This window comes from Littorina saxatilis, linkage group LG7, assembly GCF_037325665.1.
Source record: "Littorina saxatilis isolate snail1 linkage group LG7, US_GU_Lsax_2.0, whole genome shotgun sequence".
In the NCBI taxonomy this organism is placed as follows: Eukaryota; Metazoa; Mollusca; class Gastropoda; order Littorinimorpha; family Littorinidae; genus Littorina; species Littorina saxatilis.
Window position 1 is genome coordinate 35,288,883 of NC_090251.1, and position 24,232 is coordinate 35,313,114.

Sequence of the window (24,232 nt, forward strand, 5' to 3'; positions counted from 1 at the left end):
AAAAGTGCCTTTTTCCTAAACGATCATTTACGATAGGCTTTTATATGCGATGGGAGAATTCGTCCACTTGAACATGCACTAAAAGTGAACAGCCTTATTGCATCTTGTGGGATTTTCCATTTTCTAAAAAAAATTCTCTCAAAAAGTGACATTGGCGTTACCAACAAAACAAATGTTGCACACACGCAAAATAGATTTAAAAACATTGATACAAAAAGCATAATCAGTCAGTATTATTGTTGGTGTATGTCCAAGTGGAAGGATGCTCTTATCCCAAGTAAATGACTTGATTGATCTGTGGTGATCTACTGCAAGGTCTACACTAAAGAATGTACCTGTAAACGCTACCCGACGTAGGTATAGTGCACATGCACTAACTTTTACGTCAATGTTAAGGAAACCACAAGTTTGATTATAACAAGAAGCGAATTATAACTATTGTCAGTAAGTAGGCCTACTGGTGTCACATGATTGATGTGAACCAGTTGATTGGCTAATGGCGATGCGCTAAAACTGTTAGCGCACTCTTGGAGTGCGCTAACTTTTCCACAGAGCGTATTCTTCCGCCCTTTGCCTAAGCGAGAGTGTACTCTCATCCTCAGAATTAATTAATGACAGGTAACTTATATTCTCCACAATACCAACGATTATGACCATAAATTTCCTGCTTCTCAATTAAAGCAGAAGTGGTTTCCCGTCGCGATATAACCTTGAACGGTTGAACACGACGTTAAACACCAAATAAAGAAAGAAAGAAAGAAGTGTTTTTTTTCTGACAGATTGCATGTTCCTGTGCCACAGTTGCCACTGATCTAAAAATATAACCCGCTGTGTCTAATTTTTCAGTTTCGACTTGCGAAGATTCTTCTCATAATTATGCCGTGTTAGTTGCATGTAGCTTATTATCCACATTACCAAATGATGAGTTAGTATACAATTCCCAGCAGCTAACAGAAAACACAAGTGTTATTCCGATAACGTAGCAGCTAGATCAGCACGTAGCAGACTACACTGAAATACGACTGCATCTGTTCAGTAAATGAATGTTTTCCGAATTATTATTTCAAGGCAAGAACAATCGGAATCGAAAACGTGTAGGGTTTAGAACGTTCTTACCATATATAAGACTTATTACCAGCCTGCCTCATGCGTGCAGACTCAGTGCAACGTGACGAGCAATTTTTGTTTTTGAAATGAGACTCAGTGCAGTGGTTCGATTGCCGTAGCCTAGCAGACGACATAAATCCCGCTCAGCTTAACATGTTGGGCACATTTGAACGATAAAACGATGGGGATATAATACGTGTAGGGTTCAGAGCATTCTTACCGTTCATATTTAGTACCAGACTCCCCGATGAGTGAAGATACCACACGAGAAACATGCCACATTTATTTTGAAAATGTGCTTACCGTCGACCTTGGCAAGGGGCAAAACTCTGCACAGTTAACCTGTCGAAGCTCGATGAAGGTTTCGAATCGCAAATAACTAAGAGTTTAAATGAGGTCTCTATGAAAGATCATCACTTTTTAGCTTGACGCTACACTGGAATTTACCAACAGAAATTAAAACAAGAGTTTGCGTGTGACGAAAGCACGACACACTTGAGACAGCCCACACAAAAGTAGGTCTGACACAAACCTGACCACACAGTTACGCCTATCCAAATGCGCGTTGCAAAATATGCGTTTTGAATCTTCTTTTTTATCTGGCGGTACTGACACTATCGTTATTAAAACAATCCCAGTGCACTAAGGGATTTATAGAGCAAATCTCGAAAATAATTATTAAACTCAGCGCTATGCGCTTCGTTCAATAATGAATTTTCTCGATTTGCTCAATAAATCCCTTAGTGCACTCGTATGTCTCAATAACTTAAAATGTCTGCAAACCGCTTGCGCCTCTCCTAATCTTAGTTCAAGCACTCAAGCCAACAGCGTAATAATCGTGTCATACAACCGCATTAAAGATTGTACGGAAAGGGGCATTATCCTCGCGGGTGCAATTTGTGGAGCAAAGAAATGTTGTGTGGGCCGTATTTACTTCCCGGTTAATCTAAAGCTAGAACAGATTTCAGAACGAGCAATGACTCAAGCTGTACGCAGTTGATTTGAAATTACATACACTGGGACAGTGCTTTCTGATTTGGTGGATACACAATCAAACGAAACCAGAAAACTAACACTTACATTAACAGAGAGTTTACTCAAAAGCTGATTCTATGCGGACAAATATGCGGTGGTGCAAGTGTTTCAACGTTTTAGATATCAAGATGTATACCCATCGGAGCGCGACAGCTGTGACCGGAGTCTTGTTAACTTTGGCTGTTTTCAAACTTTCATTGGTTGTCTCTCAAGAAAAGTAATTAGTCATGTATTACAATGTAAGCTGTCAGCATTAACCCATTTTTTGTTATAGTTAGTCAAGTGTGTGTGTGTGTGTGTGTGTGTGTGTGCATGCATGTGATCCACTCATCTACAGCAAACTCAAACAAGGAAGGTTGGGAATCCCTCTAAGTTAAAGGCACAGTCCTTTCCGTCAAAACAGCTCACCATCTTATATGAGACCAGTCTTCACGTGGATAAGGCCATAAGATCAGACAGGGGCGGATCAGTTGCTTTGTAAGGGGGGGGGGGGGCACTTTGAATCGAAAGTGAATGTGATGGGCGCGAAGCGCCCGAATTTGCTAGGGGGGTCCGGGAGCATGCCCCCCCCGGAAATTGTTTTTGCCCAAAGAAGCAAAATGGTGCCATCTGGTGCCATTTGAATTTAGAAATGGTCATAGAATCAGCATAGAAACATCGTTTGTTTTTCTTCTTCTTTTTTTTTTCGGGGGGGGGGGGGCACGTGCCCCCTGTGCCCCCCCCCCCCCCTCGTCCGCCCCTGATCAGAGGAAGAAAGGGACGCAAGTGCTCTAACATACTGACTGCTTCTTGTCTAGAGAGATACATTTTTTATGAATACATTTCACGGAAAGTTACAAGTGTTCATAAAGAAATTAACTCTTCAAAAAGACGCACTCAGTCTGTTTATGTTTGGTATGTGTCCAAGTGGAGGGCTGGGATAATCCGATGTGGAATTGAGGCCATACTTGAGATTGTTTTCACATGAAGGATTGTATCTGTAATTATCATGTAAGGGAACACACACACACACACAAACACACACACACACACACACACACACACACACACATACACACACAAACACGCGCGCGCACGCACACACACACACACACACACACACACACACACACACACACACACACACACACGTGTCAATGCATCTAACCTTTCAACAGTGCATTTTTTAAAGCTGCTTCTTCCTCCAAAACAAGATTCAATTTCCAAGCGGGTAAAAGTGCTCATAACTATGCAGATCAAACCTAAATACTGGATGACATTAACACCAACTTTAACGGATATGCAATATGATGTGTCGACTGCAGCCGGTGCGAAAACTTGTTGAACGCAATTCGAGTAATTCAACACGTCAACACAATTAAATATGCCTTTCTTCCTATACGATCAATAACGATAGGCCATTATTTGTGATGGGAGAATTCTTCCACTTGGACATGCCTTTGTCTGATTTGTTTTTTTTCTCTCGAATAGTGACATTGGCGTTACCAACACAACAAATATATCACACACACACAATAAAAACATGAAAATAAAACAAATCATACTCAGTCTCAATATGTTTTATTTGTGTCTAAGTGGCAGGATGCTCTGATCCCAAGTAAAAGACGTGATGGATCTGTGGTTACCTACTGCAAGGTCTACACTAAAGCATGCACATGTAAACGCTACCAGCCCCAGATGTAGTGCACATGCACTAACTTATTCTACGTCAATGTTCAGGAGACCACAAGTTTGACTATAACGAGAAGCGAATTAAAACTAATGTTTACAAACCGCTTGTGTTGTGGAGATCGCTAGATACCACTGGAATCGAATGGAAGGATAAAGAACATTTGATTAAGTGCGCAGTCACTCATGACGTCAGCATAGACGCTCATCGGACAGACGGAACTGTATAGATCTAACCAGAGTAGTGTCGATGTTTCCCGAATATTCTCGTATGTCCATTAACTATATAAGTAGGGCTGCGCACACGTATTGTTGTTCTTTACCAGTCTTGCACTTGTTCTTTCTTACACTGTGCTGAGAGATATTGTCACCGTTGTTCCAGCTGTTTATAAATCTACAGAACCTACACAACTCGTTGTGTCTCCTTTGTTCCTGAGAGTGGCGAAAGGAAAAACACGACAACTGGCGTCGCCGACAGTTACTTCCCTTGTCTATTCGGAGTTGACTTATTACTGCAAAATGACGGAAACAGAGCAGCTGATAACGCTGCTAAGGGAGCAGTTGGAGCAACAGCAACGCCAGCACAAGGAAGATATGGAGCAACAAATGCACCAGATGGAGATGATGATGAAAGTGTTCAGTGGTGCCGCAGCTTCTGCCAGGGAGGAAAGCTACGACGATCCAAGTGCTTCGAATCTACGTTTTCCCATTACTACACAGGCAGCTGCAATCCCATCTTTTGTTGCGTTTGATGCAACATCGGAACTGTGGCCTGCATGACTACTGGTCAAGATTTTGCACGTTTGTGGTCGCCAACTCCGTGCCGGAGCAGCGCAAGGCTCAAATTTTCTTGACGAACCAGACTGCTACGGTCTACAAACAACTGGCAAATCTGACTACTCAGCAAAACCCGCCCAAGGACATCAACAGTTTGACAATGGACGAAATTGTCAAATTCATGAAAGAACAGTTCGACCCGAAACTCTTCTTAGTGCGTGAACGTTTCAAGTTCTGGAGTGACATGAAACGGAAGCCAGGCGAAACTCTCCAGGAGTTAGCAGCGCGCATACGCCAAGACGCCGCTACCTGTGACTTTCCTTCGATCAAAAACCCACAAGACGAAGCTCTGAGACAGAGATTCATATGTTCTGTCAACAATGAGGCTGTCTTAAAGGCTCTATTCAAGATCAAGGACACAGAGCTGGATTTCGCACGTGCTGTCCAAGTCGCGATTGAGACTGAAGACGCAGCGAAGGTTGGCAAGGAAACTGTCTACGGTTCCAAGACCATGCCAGTCAACAAGGTCCACCAGAACAAGACTACGGGTCCACGAAAGAACCACAAGCAGTCTAATTCCACAGACAGGAAGTGCTACCGATGTGGAAAGGCCCACAAAGCAACAGACTGCCCCTACAAAGAAGCCAAATGCCGATACTGTGACGTCACAGGACATTTGGAAGCTGTCTGTAGAACAAAGCAACATCAGAATCGGGAACGACATTCCCAGGCTTCCGTGAGGAGAGTCACGAAAGCAGAGCTTGTCAAAGCGATCCTCGGTGAAGTTCCCCAAGATACTCCTAGGTTGGATGTACCCATAACAATCCAGGACCGACAGTTCTCCATGGAACTGGACACCGCAACTACGGAAAATTTTGTTTCTCTTCCGGTCTGGAGACAACTAGGAAAACCGAAGCTGGATGACGTCACACATCGTTACGAGTCTGCCAGCAAGCACGACCTGCCCGTGCTGTGAATTTTCATGGGCCAAACCAAGGATCCAGTGACTGGTAAGCAAAGCTCAATTCCGTACATCGTCACCAAGATCCCTGATCTGAATCTGCTACGACGCAACGCAATCCAGACTCTGGGAATTTCTGTGGACAATGCTCCAGGACTGAGGAGCATAGAGAGTCACGCTAAGAGTGAGGGTACAAAACCTATGCATCCAGCGACCTCCAACGCACCTTATGCTGCCCTGCAACGAGATTGTCACAGACTGTCTGATAAATTCCCAAATCTCTTCAAACAAGAATTGGGATGTCTCAAGGACTTCGAACTGGACGTGAAGTTCAAGTCTGATGCGAAGCCGGTTTTTCACAAGGCACGTCCGGTACCTTTCGCTCTTCGTGATGACCTCGCCAAAGGCTACGAAGAAGGCATCGCCAAAGGAGTCTGGAAGCCAGTCCAGTTCAACGAATACGGAACGCCAGTGGTACCAATTCGTAAGGCACAAACCTCGGGCACCCTGAAGCCCAAGCTACGGATCTGTGGTGACTACTCAGTGGGCATCAATGATCAGCTTGAAGATCACCGTCATCCAATGCCACTCCCAGAGGAACTGATGCAGAAGCTAGGAGGTGGATTCGGATACACCAAGATCGATCTTGCTGATACCTACAACCAGATCAAGCTGGCACCAGAGAGTCAACGCAGGCTAGCCCTCAGCACTCACCGTGGGGTACTCCTGCAGCAACGACTTCCTTTCGGGATAAAGTCAGCACCTGGTTACTTTCAAGAGATCATGGAAAACCTGACCTGTGATCTACCTGGTGTTGCCGTCTTCCAAGATGATACACTAGTCAGCGGGAAGGACGCCAACGACCACCTGAGCGACCTGAAACGTTTGCTCACTCGTCTGAACGACAAAGGACTCAGATGTCGTCGTGAAAAGTGCAAGTTCGCACAAGCCAGTGTGGAATACCTTGGACATACCGGCTGAAGGGATCTCTAAAGGATCGAAGGTCGAGGCAGTTTTGAAAATGCCAGCCCCTACGGACGTCTCAAGCTTGAAGTCTTTCTTGGGCTCAGTTCAGTTTTACGGGAAGTTCATCCCTAACTTGGCCAGCATGGCAGAGCCGCTCTACGGCCTGACGAAGAAGGCGAACCAATGGAAGTGGGGAGATGAGGAACAGGCAGCATTTGAACAGTGGAAAAATGTGCTTTCCTCGGATCAAGTTCTGGTACACTTCGATCCAAACAAGACTTTGGGACTAGCTTGTGACGCGTCCAACGTTGGAATTGGAGCAGTCCTATTTCATCGCTATCCAGATGGAAGCGAGCGCCCAATCGCCAACGTGTCCAAGACTCTCACGGCTGCAGAAAGGAACTACAGCCAAATCCACAAGGAAGCCCTGGCCATCATCTTTGGCTTGCCGAAGTTCTACCAGTATCTCTACGGACGTCAGTTCATACTGGTGACAGATCATAAGCCGCTGACATCACTGTTCGGACCGAAGAAAGGGACTCCACTGCTCGCAGCTAACAGACTAGCTCGGTGGGCCCTGTGGCTGAACCAGTTTAACTACACCATCGAGTACCGGAAAACAGCGGATCATGGCAATGCAGATGCCCTTAGTCGCTTGCCATACGGAGATGACATCGACTTCGACAGGGAGGAAAGTGGTGAAGACATGGACATGGTGTGTGCCATCAAGGTTCTCAGTCTTCAAGTCCAGCCTGTGGATACCAACATCCTCCGTCAAGAGTCAGGAAAAGATCCAGTGATATCTACTGTGATGCGCTACGTCCGTGAAGGCTGGCCACCAAAGAACGCTGAGATCAATGAAGATGTCAACAAGTTCCGGAAGTTGTCGGACTCTCTCAGTATCTGCCACGGATGCCTCGTCCATGGATCGAGAGTGGTGATTCCACAGAGCCTGCAGTGCAAGATCCTAGATCTGCTGCATCTCGGACACTTCGGCATGGAACGCATGAAACAGTTGGCAAGAACTGCTGTTTACTGGCCCGGTATCGATGCTGCTATTGAGATGGCTACTCGACGATGTGACTCGTGCGGTGAACATCAGAACAAGCCATCCAAGCCTCCAGTTCACCCATGGATGCTACCAGAAAAGCCGTGGAGCCGCTTACACCTGGACCATGCACTCAACTTCATGGGTAGAGACTGGCTGGTGATCACGGATGCTTACTCGAAGTATCCATGCATTCATCCTACGTCATCCACGTCCTCTAGAGCCACTCTGGACCTGCTGGAAGAAGATTTTGCTCATTTTGGATTGCCTCACACACGTGTCACTGACAACGCACCGACCTTCACTTCTGAAGAATTTCAGAGCTTGTGCAATGAACGGGGGATCACGCACCTGACAGGGGCACCATATCATCCTGCTACCAATGGAGCCGCCGAACGTTTGGTGCAGACATTCAAACAAGCACTGAGAAAATCTTCTTTGCCACCGAAGCGTGCTCTTCAAGAGCTCTTGATGCAGTACCGGAAAACGCCGACATCCTGTGGTTTCTCTCCGAGTGAACTCTTGAATTCCAGGCAGTTACGGACAAGGATCGAAACTCTGCTGCCCTCACCAGCCCACATCGCTCAGGGCAAGCAATCCAAGGAGGCATCCAAGTCTCAGATGACTCCAGACTCGAAAGCTGTCGTCAAGGTAACCAGACAGTACAAGGCCGGAGATCCTGTGTATGCTCTGTACCATGGACCTCGCCGAGACAAACAACCCCGATGGGTACCAGCAGTCGTCAAGAAGTCTTTGGGTACTCGCTGCTTCAACGTCATGGTCATTCCTCATGGTCCAGTATGGAGACGACACTGGGAACAGCTACAGCCACGTTACACCACTGAGGAAGACAATGAACCAGGTGAGGAAGTGGACACTGTTTCTGAACTTGTAACAGATCACCCCATGGAGATCTTGGAAACTGTGCCACAAACTCGGAGACAGACCAAACCCAAAGGTACTCCATCCGTTCCAGAGTATGGACCAGACAATCCAAGACGGTCAAAGAGAACACGCAAACCCATAGAGAGACTTTGCTGTTGATGCTTGAGGAGTAGCATCAGTTTAGGTGGGGAGGTGTTGTGGAGATCGCTAGATACCACTGGAATCGAATGGAAGGATAAAGAACATTATGGAACTTACTTTGATTAAGTGCGCAGTCACTCATGACGTCAGCGTAGACGCTCATCGGACAGACGGAACTGTGTAGATCTAACCAGATTAGTGTCGATGTTTCCCGAATATTCTCGTATGTCCATTAACTATATAAGTAGGGCTGCGCACACGTACTGTTGTTCTTTACCAGTCTTGCACTTGTTCTTTCTTACACTGTGCTGAGAGATATTGTCACCTACACAACTCGTTGTGTCTCCTTTGCGACTGAGAGTGGCGAAAGGAAAAACACGACAGCTTGTGCCTCTGCTAACATTAGTTCAAGCACTCAAGCTAACAGCGCAATAATCCAGTCATGCATCAGCATTCATCAGTAAGGAGAAGCATAACAACAGTGAGCTAAAATACGCACATTTTCCTCGGGGGTGTACCTGACGGACGAAAGAATGTTGTGTGGGACGAATTCACTTCCCGGTTAAACTACAGCTTGAACAGATTTGTTTAGAGCGGGCAATGACTCAGACTGTACACGGACACCTTCAGACAAGTCTGTCTGCGCAGTTGATACAACTTTAACTTAACATGAACAGTGTTGTTTGATTTGGCAGCTATACAGTAAAAAAAAGAAGAAAAAAGACGAGGCACTATTACACATTCTTTAGTTGAAACGGGCAGAAGTGTACTCAACAGCGGACAGGATTTAACTAGCATGAATGTTGTAGAGTAGGTGTTACCAGGTTGAACAGTCATATTTCACTGCTAGCGACAATATTACGATGGATAAAGTGAGAAGCACGACAGTTGTTTTTGGAATCGTGTTCACTTTGACTGTGTTCAAAGTTACCTTGGTTGTCTCTCAAGAAAAGTAGGTGAAGTGCACGCCTTTATTGTCTTAAATATTCATCTCAAAGCTGTTTAGTCTGTCTGTGTTTCTGTATGCCTGTCTATACGTGAGTTTATATGTGTGTCTGTATGCTTTTCTATATGATTGTCCGTCTGGCCTTTCTGTGTTCATCTGTGAAGAGCTTTTCAGTCTCTCCCGTACTATTCACATGGTTACATTTGACACACTCAATTTTCTTTGCATCTTTATTTGAGGGCTTTAGCAAACACAGTAGTGCCCAAAACATAGAAGTCATGCTTACACTTGTTTGTTTTGATTTTGTCTTCCAGCACCGCCAGTCTACAAGGGAACAATTACAAACGAGGTAATGTATTTTCAGTTAAAACATGTTCCTACATCGATCAAACATAAGCCTTCCCCTCACATAAGTCGACCCGTTCTTGCTGACCCCCGCTTATGTCATTCGGTATATCAATAACATTTACACAAATACAAAGATGTGGAGACAAGGGAATTGTTTTGATAGGCATGCGTTGCAGACTTTTGTGAAAAGTGCATTCACATTGTGACACCATACATTTGTGCAGTTCCTTGTGGTTTTGTGAACGGATTGTGTGGATGGACATATCTTAATCCTGACGCTCCGTGGACAAGAACAAATGACTGCAAAGAGTACTACCGGTGGCCTTGGTCTGGCTGTAAGAGAGGTATGGTTGACAAAATGCAGTGTAATTAGCAAAAGTAGCAACAATTGCAAACAAGCGTGCATACAAAGACCATATGGTAATGACAGAAAACCAAAATAATAAAAGAAAGATGGAAATAAATGAAGAAACAAACAGACAAATTAAGAAACAAAGACAAAAACAAAGAAAGACAGAAGAAATGAAGAGAAGGACAGAACGAAAGGCAACAGAAAGAAAGAACGAACAAAGAAAAACAGAATCTTAACCCATAAATGCCCACATTTTATTTGTTCACAAATGATGATTTACACTATTTGATTTTGTGTCTCATGAACACAACTGGCATTGTTTGTGGAATAAGATCAGTAAATTGTGATTTTGAGCATAAAATGTTAGCGTTCCATTTTTGGACAGTGGGATCAAGTGGGTAATACTATAGTTTTTTTTCACTTCACCACAGAAGAAAGACACAAGGCATCACATTCAGTTCTTATAATGTCTGTTTCAGCTTCCCTCCATACCTACACATGAACACTATATTATGTTGTGTTGGCATCCCCAGATAGGTGACACTAATACTATCACGATCATTATGTTTTTAACATATACCAGAGTACCCTGGGCTTATTTTGCAGGTGGGGGAATATATTGGTTATGTTTACAATTTTAGAATTGCCCACAACAAACTTTGGCATTTGTAATAATTATACTAACAACACATTAATTCAAAATTGTCAAAGGTTCTTCTGCAGCTGTTACAACTGCAAAGCATAACTGCAGGTTGACCGTCAACCCGCGATTTATACAGACACAATACACAAAGGGGACTTTCTTCTTGTGAGCAGCAACACAAGTTCACATGTTTTTAACATTTGTAATTCACATTTGTGTGGATTACTTCAAAATAATGTCACATGTCTTTAGAATTCCTCCTAACGTATACTGACCACTTTATGAAGGTTTTCAGTCTGAAGAAAAACTCAGACGTGCAGAATGCCGCCACCATATACATCAGGAAATAAACGCACTGAAACTAACGGGTAGTGCATTGCCTAGTCTACTTAAGGAAATAAATCTTAACTTTCACGTCCAAGTTGATGTCAGAAGTTATTTTATTCAGCGTCCCTGAAAAGTGACAGTTGGCTTACATGGAAGAAAATGAACTAATTAGGGGGGGGGCCTGAAAATAAATGCAACACAGCAGCAATACCTACATAGGATCAAAACAAATCAATGAAAAAAGTGACTACTTTAGCCTGTGGTTCTGTTATCCTTTCCTATGAACTAAAGTGTTACAACACAAAACAGGTAGTTATACTCATCAAGTCTAAGACAACTCAAACTGACCATCACATGTGTGTGGTTTTTCATATTTCATACAATTGTGCTCCTGAAGAAGCCTTAAAAGGCAAACATGATGTGTACCGTTTTTTTTTAACATTGTTCGAATAATGGTTATTTGTGAAGATTATACATTAAAATAGTCTGCATCATTACTGACCGATAGTCTAACCTTCTTCTCTATTCGTGCAGATGATCATTACCTACGACTACAGATGGACCAACTAGAAGAGAACCAAAATGGTACCTTGATCAGTCCACCACTCGTTGCAAGAACAAATGTAAGATGTCAGCTTTCCTTTCAGTATTATTACGGTTCTGACAATGATGCGTGTCAATTGTCCGTTGAACAACAGACACACAGAGGTGTGTATACCTTGTGGAGAGTGACAACATATTCTGGAACCGTGGAACCAGCATCCGTCGATGTACCATGTTCTGACACCGATTATAAGGTATTCCCGATCGATTTCTTCTGTTAACTCTCGCCTACACTCTTGCACACACACACACACACACACACACACACACACACACACACACACACACTCACACACACACAGGCACATACACACACACACACACACATACACACACACACACACACAGTCCACTGACATGACTTTGAATGCCGATGTTTCCGAGCATTTCTTTAAAACATGGTACAGGTCCATGCTTAAGAATGTGGAATTTAAATGTTTTGGTTGGTTGGTTGGTCGGGTGGATGAGTGGTTCTTTGTTTTGATTGCTGATTTGGTTTTGGTTTTGATGTTCATGTAGTTTGTTGTTTTCCTTTGCTTTCAACAATGTTGCTAATTTATTTTAGCGAGATCAATTTGCTGAATGAAATACATAGTCTACAGCTTCTTTATGTTTGTTTGTTATCTTCAGATACTGATCGTTGGAAAGAAGCTAGCCACCACTGGATGTCACCACCTAGACGTAGAAAACATCGAATTTAAGTTGTCTACTCTACCTATAACAACAGAAGGGGCGACATTCTTGTCCCTGCCACGTCGTGTGTTTTTCACATCATTCACGTCCCTCGAAACAACCACAGCTTCATCTTCAACACCAGGTCGGACAGGCAGCTTTACAATTACAACTTCGTAAAAAAAATGTTCTCCAGCTTGTTATGTGTATGCATGACACTGCATGGCTATGATCGACTCCGTCTTCTCAAAGGACGTTTGATTTGCTATCGACGAACTGAAGGGAATGCAAGATTTGAACCAGTTGTTTTAGCTCCTTCTTTTTCATCTTCCTCCGTATCTTCTTCCTCCTCCTCATCACCATCATCAATATGCTAATCCTTTATTTTTGGTGGAGGATAATGATCGTTGTTATTGGATATGTTGTAGCTATTGATGCTGTTGTTGATGGTTGTGGTTTTGTTGCTGATGTTGTCTTCTTCTTCTTCTTCTTCTTCTTCTACTTCTTCTCCTCCTTCTTCTCCTCCTTCTTCTCCTCCTTCTTCTCCTTCTTGTTCTTCTTGTTCTTGTTCTTGTTCTTCTTGTTCTTCTTGTTCTCCTTGTTCTTTTTCTTGTTCTTGTTCTTCTTGTTCTTCTTGTTCTTGTTCTTGTTCTTCATCGCCGTCTTTTTTTTGTTAACAGCTTATATCAGCTCAATACATCTACATACTGCATTATTTAAGTGTTTATATTGTTTGCACAGATTCCATGCCAAATTCTGACAAACAAAGCTCAGATGACGATGGTCTCGGCACAGGACCTGTGGTGGCGATCGTCATTGTTATTGTTATTGTCGTCGTTGTTGTTGTCATCGTCGTCATCGTGGTACGTCGCCGGAATGGTGCCGAGAAACACAACAGGTAATTACCATTCTTCCAAACATCCGTTGAAATCTGTGCTGTAGGAAATTTGAACAAGTTTAAAAAACAACGGTATAGCAATTATAAATCGAACGATTGTGAAATCGTTTCAACATAATAATTTAAAATAAGGTAAACGAAGAGAGCACATATAGGCTGTGGCGAGAACATTCTTAGGTTTATTTTCTTCCCGAAATTTCGCAACGATGGGTTGACATGCGCGTATCTGATTCTGTTCTGTGAGCACGGAAACCTGAATCTGAGCTTTATGTTTACAGAGCATCTGGTCCTGCTGGTTCCTCAACCCCTGGTAATTCCAACGTTGGCGGCGTTGAAGGTAAGAGACAGTGAGGCTTTTTTGCGTGTTCTATTTCGTAATTCATTCTCGTGTTATTATGCGAATCTAATTCTCAACAAGTAACTTAGTCGATAAATATCGACAGGGGGCCGACTAATGGTTTAAATGTGAAATGTGTGTATAATAATGGGTGTGGGTCTGAAATGAAGTTAGGTAGTAGTTAATATTTGTTTTGGATAATTATTGGTATTTTGACAATGTGGGTAGCATGGAAATGTAAGCATTTGAATGTAAGTCTTAGGTACCATTGTACCCAGGAAGAGAGACGAGAGATAGGAGTAGGTTGCAATAGCTTGTGTGGTCTTTGAGTTTTGTTTTTGGAAAGACATTGTAAAAGAAAAAGAAGACAAGTACAGTAATGCAATATTTATTGTGAGAACCAACGATTGTACAAAGAACATGTGAGGCAACATTATGTCTATGATGGTGTGAAGAAAATTATTTATGATTTATACTATTATTATTTAGACTTGAGACTGAATAGCAAAAGGCGAAGTGTATGTTTTGTGGTGTGAATTGAAACAAAATGAAAAGTGTAAATATCTGGGAAATTGTGGTTAAAAGACTTCGTTATTTCTTGATTGTTATTTACTATTATATTGAAGTGAATAGCAAAACGCTGTATTTGAAAACAGCATGGGATTTATATATATATTTTTTGGTATCAGGTAATGCCCTAGTTTTTACAAATTGTAGCAAAGTCGATTAACTTTACTATGCACGATGTTTGCTTGCAAATTACAACACAAACGCGAAAAACTTAACTATTTGTAGAGTTCTAAGGCATTGCAGACAAAGCCGCAACTGCAAGAAAGTCAGGTTTTAGCAGTGTGAAAATCCGCTGAAAACGGTCTTATATCTCTTCCGTTAACATGGCTTCGTCCGGCCATACATGTAGGCTCTTATGACACTGACCCTGAGCTGACCCTGAGGCACTGAAAAGGTTTTCACGGAAAAATTCTCTCGAAGAACCAAATGGGTTCGGTGCATTTGTCAGTCTGTCACATGTTGAAGGGCCCCATACGGGTTGAAAGAGATAAGGTACTGTCGTGTTTTTTCCCAAACCTAGTGCACTACCGTTCTCACGAGATAAGTTACTTCTGTTTTGTTCCGGTTTTTTTTTCTCCAATTGACACCATGTATGAGAGATGAAACAGAAAAGCCTGTTGTGAAAATGCAAATATTTGGAGGAAAAAACGAAACAAAACAAAAGTAACTGTTCTCATGACAACAGCAAACAACGACACATGTTCACCGCCCTCAGCTAATTCAAGAAATCCCCACCCCCCTCCTGCTAGGTACACGTGCACTCAAGTTAACCTCTGCTTTCAGACACATGTTCACCGCCCTCAGCTAATTCAAGAAATCACCCCCCTCCTGCTAGGTACACGTGCACTCAAGTTAACCTCTGCTTTGACCTGTGTGCCAAGTCAGATGAGAGAGAGAGAGAGAGAGAGAGAGAGAGAGAGAGAGAGAGAGAGAGAGAGAGAGAGAGAGAGAAAGCGAGAGCGAGAGAGAGCAGAGACACACACACTCCCGCGCCGTAGACCAGATTAATAGGTGCTTGATTTTGGTATTTTGATTTTACATAACATTAAACCTTTCTTGGGGTTCATGGTCATGGCAACAGCCATAATAATATTATATCATGTATAATATTACATTTCAGCATATGTGAATTACATGTCATCATACCAAACTGTCATACATTTTTATTCCCACATCATTCTGATTGATCACAACCAAACCTACTATCAGTGGACACATCCAAATGCAAGCGCCTGTTCTTGACAACTTGCCACTGATCTAAAATATATTTTTAGATCAGTGCAACTTGCTTGGATCTCTTGTTTGGCCTGTAGGTAAAATGTACAATGTATTTTCTGATTTGTGCACAAAAGCTTTTTTTCTTTTTTCTTTTTTTTAACATAACAATGTTTAATGTCACTGTATGTTTTAAAGACCATGGTCACATTTGTAAAACAAATGTTAAATTGGAAAATAAATAACATTTTGGTTCATGATTTTTTCCTACACCTGTGCTGAAAATAAGAAATAAAAATGTCGGTATATAAGTCACTCAAATACCCTGTGAATGGTTTGAGTTTGTTGCGGTTGACCCTGCACAGTTCGACCTATGATGTTTTTGTTGAACAATTTTGCCGTCACCCCTCCCATAGGGTGACGTATTTCACAACTTCCTGTGTTACACAAACTCAGTGATGACCAATTTTGCCTCCCATAGGGTGACGGATTTCACAACTTTCTACTGATGAACAATGTTGCCTTCACCCCTCCCATAGGGTGACGGATGTCACAACTTCCTGTGTACACAAACTGATGACGTATTTCACAACAAAATGGCGCTGCCCATGGTCAACCTCGAAACTATCCGTATGAATGGGGGCCTCCTGGCCCCCATAATAATAATCAAACTATCCGGCATAATGAATTGTCACCTAAGTGTGTGTAATCTAATAAGCGTGTTGTTGTCTCCTTCTGTTCACCCAATAAAAAACACAATGTGAACCAAAGGAAATGGTTTCGCTCGATTTCAGACATGACTGTGCAAGGGAAGTAATTTAAACTCAACATACCTACATTGAAGTTGATTGTTTGGGTGATGGTTTATAACATTCCGTCAACTGCCTTGGCTGTTCGGGACCGACTCAGTGTTTGCTTTTGTTTAGTTTCCTGTATGAGTGTGTACATGGTGGTCTCCGTGTTTAAAAAAACAACACAGTAAGGTGGAGAAGGTTCTGAAAAGTAATCCCGGAATACACCTTTCACAGTATCACGTACACTGCAGTAAAGCAAACTAATCTTGTGAGACTGCCACTTATCACACATTATTAATTTGCTTATTTTGAGTTAATTAAGATGCATGCTAACACTGCAGACTTTAATGACAACAAGCTCAAACTAGGCACAGATAATCAAGTAACTCCAATTGACTCACTGTTTTTGCAAGGATATTAATCGTTAAGAAATGAGTGTCTGAGTACTTCTAATTGCTATTTACAAGTTGTGGTCGAATCAAGTGTCAGAGTTACTGCAGATAATCTGTGGCCGTAGGGTTCAGGCTTACACTAAATACCATATGTCTGAATACTGCCACGTTATACACATGATCTGTTTCTTGATGAACGGGTATATATATACATGTCCCATTCTATTGACACGTTGACAATGATCTTGTGATAAACTGTGGAGTTGCATTACACCTGTGCCCTTTTGAAGTCGCAGCCCCCGCAAAAACAACACACACCTCAACACAGCAAAACAACAACACAAAAACAATTGTCACGCACTGATGCGTGGAAGATGAATACAAAGAACCAAAATCAGATACTCACATTCAATCACTCGCTTTCATGCCCTATACTGAACCAGAAAAACTATTTGCAGGAAAAATCAATTTAGTCAACTAATAAAGTCTGCAAAACTACAATCTCACTTTCACATACTCAAACTAAAAGAGAATTAACTCAAAGAAATAACGACTACAACATAATACAATGACACAACAAACACAAAAATGCCGGAATAAATCAACACTAACACACACTAAGAAATCAACGTCTAGAGTAAGAATCCAGATTCACCAAGTCCATTTACCGGGCAAGCATGCCAGGATCAATGTCAGTTCCAGAACCACAGTATGTCATTCGACGACAAAACGATGTGTCGAGAGCGTGATCAGCGTCAGATTATACACGAGATTGTTCGTAGATGAAGTTGAGTGCCTGATCGGAGTTAGATCAGGACCAGACAACAACGCAAACAAAGCTGAGCGCCCCGCTCAATGACCGGTTCCATCTCCGGAACAGCATCAACAGGCTTGACATCCAGGCTGGATTCACAGCAGGATCCGTTAAACAAAATTTGGTCTAAGTAATCCGATCATAAAACCTAAAACCATAGTCACCAAACCTTGTGTGTTTATCTCCAAGTTCAAACAACAATTCAATTATGCTGCTAAACTTGAACCTAACATTTCACAAATATGAACTTCCAATGTCCACATGAAAAATCTTCATTCAAAAACAATCTAAGTTCCGATTCACAATCAGAACATGAAGATTCTTCTTCGAAAATATGTACAAGTTAACTTTCTTCAAAATTATTATGTTTCTTTTGCAAAAGTATTCACAAAGTCAAAATTGCTTTTAAAACATGACAACTTATGACCTCCCTAACTTCCTGTCCAATTATAGACACACAAGGTCAAGGTCAAACATGTTCTACAAATTCATAACAAAATTATCTCAAATGACAACCTTTCGCACTTCCAAAGAATTTTCACAACAGGTTATGAAAATGAAAACAACATGCTTCCGCCATTAGGGATTCAAGGGACACAACTCTCTCGCTGTCCGCAAATTCATCTTCACACACTCATTCAAAATCCAAGCCCTCCTGCTTCACATTATAACAACATGTATCCATTTTCATTTTAGGAATCTCCTAAATCATTTTTACATCAGGTAGCTTCAAAGTTATTTACCATGTGGGACCATGAGGTCCGCCATTTTGAAAAAAACGCAAAAAATGCATGGCCAACTATCTACAAGCGCATAGGCAATTAGAAAATGTTACCAACCTCCTATCCCAAATAATACCTACTACAATCGAACATAAACCAAACTGAAACTCAGAAAATAAAGCACATATTTACACATTCTTTCCAGCATACTAAGGGTCTTGCTAGTTACAGAATAGCCAGCATAACACGCTCACACTGCAGACTCAACATTTTCGCTCACCATAATATCCCGTGACAGGATGAATCTCTGAGCAAAACATCATCTTGACAGAAGCCTTTTGAACAAGGGCTTTCTTCCTTGAAGACACCACACCACACTGTTCTAGGGAAACGGAATTCAAACAAGCCTTCACACTTTCCGTCCTGTCAGGAATTCAATCAAGAACCACCTGAGACCGACACTTCATGTCCTCGCGCTGTGAGTTTAGGTTACAACTGCCGTCCTGTCTGTCACAATCACGTGACCGTCTCACTTTGACACTAGGTTCTATAACTCTTAACCTTGTTTTGTTTTCCTAACCTGGCTTCCCTCCCTTCTACCACATATCTCGGGCAAAAATGGAAACCATCAGTTTTAACAAAAGTGAACCGTGACAACAATCAAAACAGATCAAAAGTTGTATAAATGATAATGCCAACATACACAAGAACGTCGACTTCGTGTCTAAAATGAACACACAGATGCTTAATAATGACACAATGAGCCTTAAACTTTGTCATTCTGTTACAACAAAAAATTGCAAAATAATGGTCATTGACTAAATGTTTCAGAAAGTTTGTTTTAGCTTTCGGCACATGCAGTATATCGGCTTCGGATTTTTATTGTAACGCTCCTTGTTCAATTCGTTCATGGACATTTTGCAGGGCATGACAATTTAGTCTACTCAGCTAACGGACTAGAAATGGACACCATCCCCACGATGACCAGAAATGTTGCATATACGGACAACACTCCAGACTACTACAACGTGTCCGGAGCGAACTCTTCTGCGACAGGCCCTTCTGAGCCATCCCAAGACAATCTGTACGAAAACACTCGCACTGCGCCACCAACAGAAGAATACGCTGTCGTCGATAAGAAGGGAAAGAAGAAAAAAGACCTGCAACCAGAGGACGAGTATGCTCTTCCCAACAAAGATCAACAGAAGAAGAAGAAGCGGCAGAAGCAAGCTGGGCAAGGACAACAGAAGAACGCCATCCCCACCGAGAACAAGAAGAAGAAGGGAAGGAAAACCGATCACCAAGCGAACAAATCTGCCTTAATTTCTAACGCAGCAGGTCGATCTACTCAAGCAGAAGAAGCAGCAGCAGCAGGAACCTCAGACTACGAACCAGTGGCTGGTGACTCAGGGATGGCCTCGTCTCGCCCAGAACAACCAAGCGACATGTACCACAAGCTGGGGAATAAGGAAAGGGCTGGGATGCAGCAGGATTCTCCCCAGAAGCACTATGACCACATCAGCGCCCCGGACGGCGACTACAGCGGTATGGATCTGGAGGACAAGATTCGAGACCAGCAGAGAGAGGCAGTGGCTGATCAGTACAGTCATATCTAGTGCGAGAAAAAAAAGTGAGAGTGAAGCTCCGAGACCAGCGGCGAAACGGTGGCTGTTATCAATGCCGCTACCATCAATGACTTGTTACTGAATCTCAAGTATCAGATGAACCCTCTTTTGAGCAACTAAGGTAGGCAGCATCTGACCAATGAACGGTTTAAACAAATTAATTGTGTGGTGAGGCAGAAAACAAAGTGCCCGCGCATGTGTGTGTAGGTGTGTGTGTGTGTGTGTGTGTGTGTGTGTGTGTGTGTGTTTGTGTGTGTGTGTGTGTGTGTGTGTGTGTGCGTGCGTGTGTGCCCGTGTGCGTGTTTATGTGTGTGTATGTGTGTTTATGTGTGTGTGTGTGTACACACACACACACACACACACACACACACACACACACACATGGGCTAGGAAAGACAGCACATCACATGAAAAGGATGATAATTTCTACTTTGGAAACAATTGTAATGTCCTTGACTTCCCTTGTAAGATGTGTTTCCCGATTACAGTCCACACCATGCAACATGCGACTGCGCCGTTATTTTAAACATGTATAGTTTCGCAGCATCGAGGTTTCGCTTCCTGGATTCAAGGTTACATTTCTTCAATGTACACGTCATATTAAGTACAGATGTCCCAATATTTGCGGACAGTCGTTGAACAAAAGAGTGCTCTTCTTACCTCTCATTTTGTTGTTGTTCCATGTATCGCATCTACTTATGTTCATGTATACTGGTTTTTAACATTTTGCTTGATGGTGTTCAAATTCATGCACTGTTTTCATGTTCACAATTGTACCGTCCCACACACATTTATGTTTTATGTCGACAGTAACTTTCAGAATGCCACTCATTTCATTCTAATTTTTGAAATACTTGAGCTGAATTCTTTTACAACTAATGCTGACTTGCCTTGAGTTTGCTTCATAAGAAAAAATGTTTTTATCAATTGCTTTGTTTTGGTTCGTTGTATTGTCCTGGTCAAAAAGATATTTGCTAACATCCATCAATTGAAACGTCGACCGAGAACAAAACACAGTATTTAAGCCGATGCTGAATCGGTCTCATATGACCCCCCTAGGATTTCAAGACGATAAAACACAAATAAAAATGCACATAAAACAACAAGCACCCATCAACTATCTTTTACACTTATATGTTGCATATGTTAACTCACGCATGTATTTATTTAAATGCTCTTTTTATTTCTGAAGTAGAGCTAATTCAATTATTTTCGAAACTAGGTTGTATACTTCAGCTGCTACTGATCTATAGAACGTTGTATGAATGAATTGTGGTGTGTGTTTTACGCACATTTACCAGAGAAGGGTTAATTCTGTCCATGTTTGTATAACTTTCAACGCAATCTTAAAAATATTTGTCAAGTGAACTTTTGGGCCTACTTTCCGATGTGGCAAGCGAAAGTACAACAAGGAGTCTTGCATGCGCTAACACATATACTTTGTGTACAGTTTAGGAAGTCTGTGAGTAGATAGGTGTGTGAAGATGCATTTAATTGTACGTTATGTTATTCTTAATTTGATTTAGTTTTGGGCGTATATTAATTGCGTTTTTGTGTGTGATTCAATTAGCATTGCGTCTTTGCTTCATTATATTGTTTTCGATTTCTGTCGTCAGTTTTGATTTGTTACAATTATTTTGCTTTTGTGTGATGTTAATTTGATTTTGCCCAGCTTTTTGTTTCATCATAGCATACAATGGCAAACCGTATTTTATATCTGAATGTAACTTGCTCTTAAATTACAAAAATAGGAAAGGTTTCAGTTTGTGTAAGATAACAAAGGTGAAGACAATAAAAGGATACACGTACACATTGGTATTTCGTTATGACATGTAACATTTGGTGAACGTAAACTCTTCCCAGATTACTGTTGTTGGCTAGTGTAGAAGGCAATGTACGTATCTGAAGTTAGCATATTCACAGACTGATGATTTTCACATTCAAACATATGCTAATATAGCTATTCTGATGAACACGTGGGGGAATTCGGGGACTGTGATTGGATGGTCTCTCCAGATTATCAGAGCATAATGCTGCGGAAGTCGGCCATTTTTCTCAATATCCAAAAGCATATTGACAAAAATGGCCGACTTTCTTATCTCGTAACTCCACACCGTCTATACCCCACTTCCCCTCTGAAGTATTGATGTACAACCCATGGCACTAAAATTCATGTAGTCGTTTATAACTGAGGTTGAAAAATTCGCTTCATGACGAGACAAGCGATACCATTCACCCAAACTGAAAACTTCGCTGTCGTCTGCTCGCGTTGTACGGATTAGCTGTTCTTTTCTTCTCCCCTTGTTGCATCCTAGATCTTCAGTTGTTTCTAGTTTTTCGTTGATGTTGTATTTACTTAAAAAGCTGTTTCAACAACTGTGTTGTGAAATCGAATGCACTTGGAGTCAGTTTTTCTTCCAAAGTCAGAAAGCGTGTAGCGGTGTGCATGTCTGCGCGAACATGATGCGCGTAAGAAGTTTGTCTGCTAGCAAAACCTGAGATCAACGCATCGACGCAAAAACTGTCATTTTGTAAGTTTGGAACAACAAATCAAGCTCAGAACAGCCATATAATCGCTATTGTGTTTTCAGCGGGTCCGATATTTAGACTCGAACAAGTATAATGCGACTCGTCTTCGACTCGTCGCATTGTACTTGTCTCGTCTAAATATCGGACCCTATTGCTACACTGAAAACACAATAGCTGGTACTTAAATTGTTTCCTGCCACCTCAATGATAGAACAACGGCCTTTGCCCCAGACAAACAATAGCAACGCCTACCATTAGGAAATAAACACGCGCACACACACACACACGCACACACACACACACACACACACACACACACACACACACACACACACGCGCGCGCTCACACACGCGCGCACGCACGCGCGCACGCACACACACACACACACACACACATACACACACATACTCACACACACACACACACACACACACACACGCACACACACACACACACGCGCACACGCACACACAAACACACTAACACTAACACCCAATCACACACAAACATGCACACACACCAACACACACACACACACACACACACACACACAGACACACACACACACACACACACACACACACACGTTACGTTATTATTTCTTGTGAGAAATTGTATGCTTAACCATCTGTTGTGCCAGGGCAAAGTAGTAAGTCCTGAGCAAAATATAGTTCTACAACTTCTAGGCTTGCGTTCATTATTCTGTCCATGGTGAATTTCCCATGCTTTGTTTCCACATCCCATGACAAATTCTCCTGAATTTGGTCATGCCATATATACGTTACAGGTCCGATTCATCCATGGTATCGCGTGGTATTTTGTTTCGACCCGGTGAATTAATATAATGACGTCACTCGAGGCTGTTATCATATTCATTGACCCAGTCTCGACAAAATACCACGAGATACTATGGATAGACGGAGCTGTAACTTATACATACAAAGCATGAGTGCATCAGAAATGTATTGCTTGCTTGACATAACTTCTTCTGGCAGAAATGTGTTCATTTTTACATTTAGTCAAGTTAAATGTTGTAACATAGACTGTCACGTTTCAATATATCACTCAAGGTGATTATGAACCGGTTAATTACTACTAATTAACTAACCACACCACGATCCACTCTCGCAGTCATACAATTAAATAGAGTCAACAAAAGTATAAGTTTCAGACGCCTGTTTATGTATAAACTCTCCACCTCCCTCGAGCCTTCACTCAAAATATGTTCCTTTTACGTTCTCAACACGTAAAAAACCAGTGTTCACTGACAAAATGCCAGTACTATGTAGAAAATTATAGTAACACGCTGAACCCGTGTAAATACAGTCGAAATGAGAATGTTCTGTTCGAAAAGCTCTAGTTCGTGCAGGTGTCACACACCCCACGTTGTCACTACTCCAATGAAATCATAGATACGAAAAGACAACGGTGGTCAACGGGGTGCGTACGACATGGTGCACTTAGCTTTATCTCTGCTGCTGCTGCTTAGCCGGTATGCTGGTTAGTCGGTCCGCTGGTTAGCCGGTCTCCTGGTTAGCGTAGCCTCAACAGTTCCCGCCAGAGTCAGCCGTGCCGATGTTACGGGAACGTAACGAACGAACGAAACGAAGGCTGCAAACAGAAAGCATCGGTGCACTAAACATGTCAGCTACCCCTCACCCACCACCTTAAAACATGTCATCTTTAAATATCTCATCGAGCACGTGGGCCTGCACAAAACTGACTTTTTACAACAACAAAACAGCCATTTTCCGTCCTTCTCTCCCTATCTGCAAAAACCATATACAGATTAGTATTTTAGCGTCACAGAGAGTAAATTATGCGCTAACCTGGAAAGAACAACAGAGAGTATTTCA

The 24,232-nt window shown here is 42.2% G+C and overlaps 1 protein-coding gene across 1 annotated transcript; it reads left to right on the top strand.

The window, feature by feature from the left end:
• Positions 1–9,128: 9,128 nt before the first annotated feature.
• LOC138971298 (uncharacterized) lies at positions 9,129–21,656 on the top strand. Its single transcript, XM_070344015.1, has 8 exons — positions 9,129–9,540; positions 9,849–9,883; positions 10,107–10,226; positions 11,739–12,001; positions 12,438–12,624; positions 13,221–13,377; positions 13,656–13,714; positions 19,146–21,656. Exons 1-8 carry the CDS (start codon positions 9,452–9,454, stop codon positions 19,835–19,837), a joined length of 1,602 nt encoding a protein of 533 aa, XP_070200116.1. The 5' UTR covers positions 9,129–9,451; the 3' UTR covers positions 19,838–21,656.
• Positions 21,657–24,232: the final 2,576 nt, after the last annotated feature.

What these genes read in the sequence shown, in the direction of transcription:
- LOC138971298 (XM_070344015.1), top strand. Translation starts at nt 9,452, where the DNA reads ATGGATAAAGTGAGAAGCACGACAGTTGTTTTTGGAATCGTGTTCACT. An exon ending in AGGGAACAATTACAAACGAG is followed by an intron (nt 9,884 to 10,106) that starts GTAATGTATTTT and finishes ACATTTGTGCAG; the next exon opens with TTCCTTGTGGTTTTGTGAAC. An exon ending in GGTGCCGAGAAACACAACAG is followed by an intron (nt 13,378 to 13,655) that starts GTAATTACCATT and finishes TTATGTTTACAG; the next exon opens with AGCATCTGGTCCTGCTGGTT.